This window comes from Malaclemys terrapin, chromosome 15 (assembly GCF_027887155.1).
Source record: "Malaclemys terrapin pileata isolate rMalTer1 chromosome 15, rMalTer1.hap1, whole genome shotgun sequence".
Taxonomy (NCBI): Eukaryota; Metazoa; Chordata; order Testudines; family Emydidae; genus Malaclemys; species Malaclemys terrapin.
The window spans coordinates 26011609-26021983 of NC_071519.1; the positions used below are offsets into that span (position 1 = coordinate 26011609).

Below are 10375 nucleotides of genomic sequence, written 5' to 3' on the forward strand. Positions count from 1 at the left end.
CCGCCAGCCTCCTCCTCAGAGAAACTCTTTGCAGAGTATGTCTGCATGGCAATCTGAGGTGTGACTGCAGCAGAGCCCTGCAACCTGACAGGACCTGACCACAAGTGTGGGGCTCAGGTAGTTCAGAAAATAACCCGACCCTGTCGGGCTCAGATCAGCTCTCCTCCTCCTGCCTGTGGGGTTGGCACGCAAGGGCTACGTGCCCCGCTCCCACAGGCCACCGCCACTTCGCTGTGCTGTGCACACCGAGGAGTTGCAGTGCCTCTTGCTCTGCAACATGCGCCCAGTGCAGCAGGGGGCAGAAGTGGGGCATGCAGCTGCCAGCCCACGCGACCACCACTATACCAACCCCATGGGCAGTAAGTGGTGGCAGCGCTGACTCAGGTTTGGGGGGAAGATTTAGGTTCAGGTCGGAAAACAACTCGACCATCTCAGGCTTGGGTCCAGTTGGGTGGACTTAGGTCTGAGGAAGCCTCTGGACAGCACTCTATTTAACCCCGCCTAGGGTTAACCCCGCCTCTATTTAACCCCGCCTAACTCAAATGGCTAGCTTGTGCTCCCGCAGCTTCACTGCTATTGTTACACCAGGCTAGTTCAATCGATGCTAGCTCAGGTGTGTCTGCTACACACAGTTACACCTCCGATTATAGTGTAAACATATCCTGTGTGATGCTGATTGTGATGAATAACTCTGCTTCATTTAGATAAGATAACTAATCTTAAAATCCCCAGATGCTGTAGGCCTCAAAACACTAAGCACTTTAGTCAACATGCTGAATTAAGAAGTACTACAGTGTCTGTGTGTGTGTGTACTAAAAAATCGTTGCCCTTATCTGATAGGAATGGGGTCTGAACATTAGCAGTAACATGTCTCATGTGCAGTCATGCACTGCAGTCTTCTAGCCAGAAGCAGCAGGTTATTGCCATTGGTAGAAAGGGGTGGTTGTAGGGGGAGACTTGACAACTTTTCTCCTTTCCCTGCAATGACATCCCATGGGTATAATGCACTTGATTAAATGTAGGGTGTAGCTACAGAGATCGGAATTGGAAGGAAGGAAGGAGGAAGCACAGAGATCAAACAGATACCAGTCAGGAAACAGTATGGGAGTTTTAAATGCTCTATGTAAAGGGATGTTCTCAGGGTTGGCAAACAGGCCAGATCATCCATTAACATGACAGCAGTTTGTCCTCCGTTCCCCTCAAAACAGCATCCGGGGGAGGGATAGCTCAGTGGTTTAAGCTTTGGCCTGCTAAACCCAGGGGTGTGAGTTCAATCCTTGAGGGGGTCACTTAGGGATCTGGGGCAAAATTAGTACTTGGTCCTACTAGTGAAGGCAGGGGGCTGGACTCGATGACCTTTCAAGGTCCCTTCCAGTTCTAGGAGATAGGATATCTCCATTAATTTATATTTTATAAATTTATTTATATTTTATCATTTAAAAAAAGTAGGAGGAGCTTGCAAACTTTAATTAGGCCTCACAATACCCCCGTGAAGTAGACATATAGCCATTTTACATATGGGGGAACCGAGTCACAGTGAGGTTAACATGGCCAAGGACCCCAATGAGTCAGATGGTACCCCCACAAATCCTTTAACTATACTTTCTTCCTTTTCTGGACTATAAAAGGCAGAACTTACATCAGAGGTGTTAAAATATGACAGTTAGTGAGATTATTAATGTTTCCATCTCATCCTGTTGGAAATCTAGTTTATTGGAGTGAAATTGTTGTTTATTTGTACTATAGTAGAACTGAAGCACCTTGGTCATGGATCAGAGGCCCATTGTGCTAGGCATGATAGAAACACAATCCAACAGGAATTTTGTGGACTTCATTTTGGTTTTGGAGAGAGACAGGGGATAAAATTTTCAGAAATGCACAAGTCCCATTTTCAAAGTGACATAGGCACCAGAGAGCCTAAGTCCTGTTGACCTGTTGGTACCTAATTCACTTTTGAAAATGGAATTTAGGTTCCTAAATCACTTAGGAACTTTTGATAATTTTACTCGTAGTATAGTATAGTATTCTGAACTCAATCTTAGAAGCCAAGAACTCTCAAGTTCTCATCTCATCTCAGCTCTTACACAATGACTCTGTCACTTTGACTGAGTAAATTAACTTATCTGTGCCTCAGTTTCCCCATCAATAAAATGAAAATAAGAACACTCCTTCACTTCATTGGAGGGGATGGATATTGAGAATTAATTACTTGGTGTTTGTAAAGACCTTTGAAAGATGAAAAGCACCACGCAAGTACTGTAGAATCCTTGGAAATACGTTTGTGGTTACTCAGTGCCCTTTGAAGGTACTGTAATAATGCCTAGCTCTTATCTAATACTTTTCATCAGTAGATTTCAAATCACTTTATAAAGGAAGTCAGTATCCTTATTCCCATTTTACAGGTGGGGAAACTGAGGCAAAGAAAGGGGAAATGACTTGCCCCAAGTCACCCAGCAAGTCACCGGCAGAGCTAGGAATAGAACTCAATTCTCCTGAGTCCTAGCCCAGAGCTCAAGCAACTAATCCAATCTGCAATCATTCAGCCTGAAAAAGTTGCACTTCAATTTGGTACTCATTTCTTAGACATATTACCAGCTTCTGAACTGAGAGGTTTGGCTTCTGCCTTTCTATCTTTCTGTCAGTCTGCTCTATGCCAATGGAACCTTACCCAAAGAGGTGATGGTAAAATCCTGCTATAACCACTTCACCTAGGAAAATGCAGACCTGATGAGAAGTGCTGGGAATAAAGGAGATACTGTTCCAACACCAGCTAATTTCTGCAAGAATCGTTCTGTTTATACAGGTCAGTTTGATCCTGCACCATCAATAGGAGCAAAACATGCCACCCTTCCCTCCCCAAAGGACACTCACCAAGTCCAGTTCTTTCTTAAGGTCATCTGTCTTCTTGCTTTTTTTCTTGTTGCCTTTCAGGTCTTTGTACTTTTCCTCTTCATCTTCCTTGTCTGTTTTCTCCAGATCCTGTGTGCCATGGATCTCGACCGAGTAAATGTCAGACCTTTTCTAGAATCAGAAATGAGAAGGCAAGTTAGGTCTAACTGGTCTTATTATGCTTCGTGTTGCCATGTGATCATAGGTACAGTAGCTAACAGGAGTGGGAAATACTGTGCCTAGCCAGGACCTCTAAGCTTTCCATGTTTTAGAGGTGGCTGCAGTCTCTTCCTCCTGGGAATTTGATAGTTCCTGGTGCTGTCCTGTACCTGAAATTTCTATAGCATTAACGTACAGTGACAGCCAGATCGTCAGCTGGTGCAAATTGTCATAGATCCATGAACTTCAGTAGAGATATGGCAATTTAGGTGAGTTTGAGAATCTGCCCCTTAGGGTAAAAATATTTCCCAAGATCCATTGTCAATGCAAATCACTCAAAAATCATGAGTCAGGCCCCCAAAAAGTCAGTAAATTGCCTTAAAAATCATGAAATTTTAAAAATAATGAAATGTTGGATTTTTTTATTTAATTTCTGCTGTTGGCATATTTAGGATTTGTGATTTCATGTTTAACTTTTTTTTTTCTTCAAATAAAAGCTAAGATTTCATATTCACCTGACTCCAGGAGCTTGTCCTTTAAGAAAAAACACCTCATATTGTCACACTCATGATAAAATCATGACATTTAGCAGCACTGTCTAATTGGCCTCTCAGTCATATAGTGATACCCTGAGGCAAAAACTGCACTGACTAGTTAGAGTGATCCTCTTGTTCACAGAATACTGGGAGAACTCTGCTTCCTTTCAGAGTAACAGCTGTGTTAGTCTGTATCCGCAAAAAGAAGAACAGGAGTACTTGTGGCACCTTAGAGACTAACAAATTTATTAGAGCATAAGCTCTAATTTATTAGATGCATCCGAAGAAGTGGGCTGTAGTCCACGAAAGCTTATGCTCTAATAAATTTGTTAGTCTCTAAGGTGCCACAAGTACTCCTGTTCTTCTTTCTGCTTCCTTGTGCACAGAGCACAGAACAGATCAGGAGCTGGTGAACTGTTAGCCCAGTTTTTGCCAGTTTTCTGCAGGGTACATAGAGCAGTTAAATAGCAACCCCCAGCATAGAGAAGCTGCCAAACCTATTTAACTGCATTAGATTTATTGATAAGCTATTTTCTTCTGCTGCCTCCTCACTACAAGCTAATAGCCCAGACTTAAGGGCAGGCTTCCTGCATTGTTAATTCACCAGTTTCTATAATCATAATTCCAGATCATAATTATTCTGTAAACTGGCTGCCATTCTTTGGAAGAGCTGTCGGCTGACCCCATTCTCACTGGATTCCTTAGGGATTAATCTTTTGAGTTTCAGACTGAATCATACTTATTGGCTGAACTTCAAGTAGTGGCTTGTTCTACTTGGCTATGTTTGCATACAATGTGTATCTAATACATATATGTAAACTTCTGCAGAATGCTTTTCCATGTTTGGACTTCCACACTGACAAAAGCAGATTTGTTTATAACTGAACATTTTAATTAAAAAAAAATACAAAACCAAACAGCTAAAATAATGGCTGTGTATATCATCTGATAAGCACATGAGAAAATATTAATTCCTATGTTTCTGAACTAAAAACTACCAAAAAGAACCACATTTCAACCCCTAGGTGCACTTGAGTTTGAGGAATGCTGCAATTTTGATTTTTTTTTTTTTTTTTTTTTTTTTGAGGTGCATGGGGGTGGGGCAAGATACACAAGCTGGGGTTATCTATTGGAGTTATCTTTTTCACTCTCATCTTTCTCCACCTTCCTTTCCCCATCCCACCAAAAATCTGCTCAGCTTTTCAAGTCTCCATGAAGAGAGGAAACTAGGAAACAACTCTATGGACTATAGTAACTTTAGCAGACATAGGAGAGAAGATTCCTGGAGAAAAGTAAAAGCTAATGAATTGTTCTGTCCTCCTATGCAAGATATCCTTTTAGTTCCTAGAAAGGTTTTGGGGTTCCTCCTTTTAACCCTGAATTCTCAGACCTTCTCATATTGGCTTGATCTTTCATCCATTTGCAAAGGAGACATTCTCAACAGTATTTCCCCTTCCTATTGGATCTTTCTGCTCTTCTGGGTTTAAAACACTTAGCGTTAGAACTGCTTGCAAAGACAGAGTGAAAGACAGAAATCTCTTTGGATCTCCCATCATTATGAAACACAATAACCTGCATTTCTGACCCATTTTTCTCCTGCCTTAGCAGGCATGTATACAGAAAAGCATTTCAAACATACATACATTTTTAATTTCTCAAATAAATTCTATTTCTTAGAGCTTAGCAGAAGAAACCAGATGTTTAAATAGCAGCTGTTTCAGTGAACACTCACTCACCTTTCCCATTTTTGTGAGTTTATTCCTTCCCTGCTCTAGTGGAGCAAAGGATCTCTCAGGCAGGAAGATATATACTGAAGTAAGGTGCTTGGATGAAAAGGAAAAGTGGTATGAACGCAAGATGCAAGTAGCTCAGAATCGTTGTGGCTGTCAGAGTGCAAGAGCTCGCAGGGGTTGTAGCCTCTTCCCAACTGGAAAGCCAATGTTAGCTGGAATCCTCCCCGCACTTAGGCATCCTTCAGACAGGACAGGTTTGCCTTCCAAAGCCTGTGGGGAGAGAGTGCTCTTTATGTCCCTTTATAAATAAGCACTTTGTCTGCCACTCCTCCCCTCCTCTTTCAGGTCCAGCCCATCTTCTGCTTCACCTGCAGTAGGGTGGAAAAATACCACAGTAATGGGCATGTGGGTTTCAGGTCAAATAGCTTCTAATTATTCCTTTGCAATGTTTGCTTCCAACTGAGGAACAGGTACATTATTCACCTTGTTAAAAGCAATGAGTTTCCTTCAGAGATTCGCCAGCATTGACCTCCTGCAAATGATTTCCCAGTATCTTCAAAACATGTGGCGGGGCAGAGAGGGTGTGGGCAACATTTGCCATTTACACTCCTTTAAGTGATCTGACGTGTATCTGCACAGGGTCTCTAAAAATAACATCACTATGCCATTCAGATACCAACAGGATAGGTGCTATATATTCAGTCAATAACTTTGAATTGTAATATCATAAGGGGCAGAGTGCTCCTTTAAAAGTTTATACTTTGACTTTTCTATTCTTGGTGTAGATGGGGTTTGTTTGCTCTGATTTTTAACCTGAGGTTGTAAAAAAGAAAAAAGAGAGGCAGCTGCTGCCCAGGGCTTTCTAAGCAAGTGCAGTTATCAGAACAGGGTAATTTTTTAAGTGTTTATCTTGCATCAGTCACAAGCTCTCCAAGTGAAATACCATATGCTCTGAGAGAGAAGATTTATGAAACTTTTTATACCTGTATTCTGCACGCAGGTATGTATGCACTCTATGCACCCACATCTGGAAATTCTAACAAGCAGTGTCCGTTGGTCTACACATGCTCAGTAGGTCTCCTCGTGGTCCTGACCGAGGGCATAAGAGGCAGTGCGGACTGATGTCTCTTCAGTTCCTTCATACCACTGCTGACCAGAGTCTGAATCCTATGTCCACAGATTTCAGCAGTTTTTCTGATAGAACCTGCAAATTGATTTGTAAATAGTTTTATACTTCATATCTTTTATATTAGGATAGCTAGCGTTTTATAGTATAGTTAATATAGCTCATTTTCCCCCGTGCTGGGGACTCCCTGCCCATTGTCTGGGACTATGCCTGGACTCCCGGTGTTCAAGAATTGTATCTCCTGCCCTTGCACCTTCTCTGAGAGTGAGGATCACCAACTCTGCCTCTATTGCTTGGGTGAGATGCATATCTCTGCAAAGTGCAGTATTTGTTGCTCTTGAGCTTCATCTAAGGAAACATCTTATGGAGAAAGCTATATGGCCCCACACTGATCCGGGCCAGGGAAATCCCCTGTATATTGGCCCCAACAGATGAGTAGCACCCCGAGCCCCCTGAAGTATGAGCTTAGAAGTGGAATCTGCAGCTCCTAAGCCCAAGGACTCTTCCTCCAGGGTTTCCTATGAGAGTAGGTGCACACTCACGGTTGCAAGGACAGATCCCCATCCAGGACCATCCACAAAAGACGCGATCCCTCCCTGAGCCTGTCGAGTGCAGTTGAGCCTTCACGCGTCGATCCTAAGGGACCAGCACCACTGAAAACCTCCAGGCTGGAGGGCAAAGAACACAAGAAGAAAGATCTGCCAGCTCCAAAACACAAGGACCATCACCCACCAGTTCCATATAGCAGTGCAGGTCCAGACTCATCGTCAGTACCAGCTTGCTTATCCAAGGACCATACTACTTCCTGAGATGTGCTGAAACCATTGGTCCCAACTGCCTAGACACCAGGACATATGGAGTCTCCCATCATCTCCGGCCCAGCTCTCCTGAAGAACATTATTACCCCTGAGGATAATACTACTTCAGAGTCTCAGAAATTGCCTCATCTCCAAGCATCAGGAAGGAGTGCCCCAGAAACTGCACCACTATCCAAGCTGCATACCTTCCAGATGCTCAGATCTCTTTTAACAGACAACCTCGGCAGGCACTTTTCTGTGGACCATGCGTGGGAGATTCACAACTCTGTCCTGGAGAAATATTCACTAAGTGAAGTACACCTCAATGGGATCTCTTTGTGTCCCAAATGAACAGAAAACTTTCTCTGTACTGTTCCAGAGGAGCTATGGGCCACAGCTCCGAGGGTGATACTGTCCTGCTGTCATGGATGAATGATCTCAGGTATGTCTTTCTTCCCATTCCCCAACTACCACAGGTTCTGAGAAAGATCTGTCACAACTGTCCAGGAAAGTTGCATTCTTAGTTGATATCACGTTGGCCAGGAGGATGAGCGAGTTGGGAGCCCTCAAGGCAGACCCTCCTTACATGGTTTTTCACAGGGAAAAGGTATCCATTTGCCTCCATTCTAAGTTCCTCCCCAAGGTTATTTCAACTAAAGTATCCACTTGCCTGTCCTTCTTCCAAAACCCCACACTTTTTCTAAAGAGAGAAGACTTCATTCCCTCTATGTCAATTGTGCCCTGCAAAGCACTCAACCCTATCAGAAAATCACCAAGACTTTTTCTCGCCATAGCAAAAGATCACAAGGTCAAGCAGTATCCGTTCAGAGAATCTCTGCGTGGATTTCTGGGCGCATCATCAAATGCTACAGGTTAATAGACATACCTCGTCCTGACAGAGTCAGGGCACACTTTACAAGGGCACAAGCCGCCTTTACAGCATCCCTGCAGGACATTCCAGTACTCGGCATATGCAGAGCAGCCACCTGGAGCTCCATGCACATGTTTGCTAGGCTTACACATTAGTTCAGGCCTCTGCTGTGGATGCAATATTGGGAACTGCAGTACTGAAAACATCTTTGCTGCCGGTTTCCTCATACCACCCTCCAGTCTGAGCAGTGCTTGACAACGACCCACATGTGGAATATGCATAGGGACGAGCACTCAAAGAAGAAATGGAGTTTACTTACCTGCAACTGGAAGTCCTTTGAGATATGTGGTCCCCATCTGTATTTTACTACCCGCTCTCCATCCCCTCTGCTTCGGCTCATATTGGATTCATGGTAAGAAGAGGAACTGGAGAGGCGTCAGCCCGCACTGCCTTTTATGCCCTTGTTCGGAAGCACGAGGAGATATACTGTGCATCTGCAGGCCAACAGACACTGCTTGTTAGAATTTCTGGACTCAAGAGCATGGTGCACATCCATACCCACGTGTGGAATACAGACAAGGACCATGCATCTCGAAGAACTTCCAGGTACAGGTAAATAAATTCCATTTCCCATCATTCCAAAGCAATGGTAACTTCTGTCTTTGCTGATGTTTGGTGGAGGAAATAGAAATCAGGATAAAAGATATAAAATGCTTACGTGACTTCTCACCAGGCCAGAATACGAGAAATTACTCATTTCCCCCCACCCCTTCTAGATTTTTTTTAAAGTATCAAATCAAATATGGGGAAGATTCCTTTTTACTATATTTTTTAGAAAAATACATTCCTTTCTAACTGGACTAAACTTGCAGTAAGGCTGAGTATTTCAATAATGGGCCATTTAAATGGCATAATTCAGGAAACTACTGAATTGCACTGTTCTGTATGCTGGTAAGAACCATAATCGCTAGCATGAGTTTTGAATTATGATAGGAGATTAAAGTTGCTAATCTAAATCACTAACACTGACCCTTTAAAAATATATAGGCTGTAGTCCTATTGAAATCAACAGTGAATCACTTCTTGATTTCTACAGAAGCAGGATCAAATCTGTACTGTAATTAACCAGGATCAAATTCCAAATAAAATGGGGGTCGAGTCTCTTTAATATGATGACTAATATTCTGAAACTGAAGCAGATTCCTTTTCCAGCTTCCTAATTCCTGGTTCATGTTTCCTAATTCCCTATCCTCAACATGATTCAACTGGCCCTTGGATCATGTGGTCAATGGCACAAGATAAATATACAGACAGATAAATGGAAAGGCTTTTATTCTAATTTTATTTAGGGCCCACTTCTGCTGTTGATTTAAGTGAGAAAGGATTGGGCCCTTAATGGGAACAGCTACAATATAAACTCTTTCATATGTAAATAAGTAACTGGGATTTCACAATATATGTCATTCACAAAAGTAATGCTCTGTTCAACATCTCCAGTGAGTCCAGACCTGTAAATTAGTACACTGCAATGAAATTAACCTATACATTGCTAAAATACACACCAGGGACTAGAGAACTAGAAGGCTGGGGGACACAAACAGAACCAAATAGACCTAAAAACAGAGAATTGGGACTGGGGATGAGGGGAAAATGTACTTGCAAATTGAGAAATGGAAGCCAGGGATCTGATTGAGTTGGGAACTAGGGGATGCAAGGGCAAATGTATCTAATTTGAAAATGATATGATGAAAACTGTGCAGATGGGCCTGCAAAATAGAAATTGTGAGCCAGGAAGAACAATGAACAGGGGATTCAGAGTTGTAATCCAGGAACAAGTAAGAACTGGTAGATGGAAATCAGGATTCGGTGTCCTTGCGTATTGTGACATCCACAGATTTGCAAAGATAAAGGCCAGACTATGATTTTTAGTAATTATCCATGGTTTGGAATTTTATCTGTGCCACCCTAGCAGGTTTGGCAGGCAAAGAATAGGAGATGGAAGAAATGTGTTCTATAAATTGTGACCATTCTGCCTGAGGATCAGTGTTAAAATTGCAGATTAGCCACAATATACAGCAGCAGAGCACCCAAAACATTTAAACTGAGTTTACCCCTGGTTTTTGTACTCGCTTAACTCTTTCGTTTGGGGCTGTGGTTTTATTATTGAAATAGTTACACTGGGACACCCCTAGTGTAGTTGCAACTATAGTGGCTTAAAGGTGACTTAGACCCATATATTTTGTTCCCTTTAATTTATAGGAATA

The 10375-nt window shown here is 42.6% G+C and overlaps 1 protein-coding gene across 1 annotated transcript in view; it reads right to left on the reverse strand.

Moving 5' to 3' along the window:
- Positions 1-5571, reverse strand: part of ATP12A (ATPase H+/K+ transporting non-gastric alpha2 subunit) — a 29552-nt gene extending 23981 nt beyond the window's left edge. The window contains exons 1-2 of the mRNA XM_054049517.1: positions 5321-5571; positions 2872-3021 (exon numbers count right to left, since the gene is read on the reverse strand). Of these exons, the coding sequence (XP_053905492.1) occupies positions 2872-3021; positions 5321-5329 (159 nt within the window). The 5' untranslated portion in view covers positions 5330-5571. The remainder of the gene's footprint in view (positions 1-2871; positions 3022-5320) is intronic.
- Positions 5572-10375: the final 4804 nt, after the last annotated feature.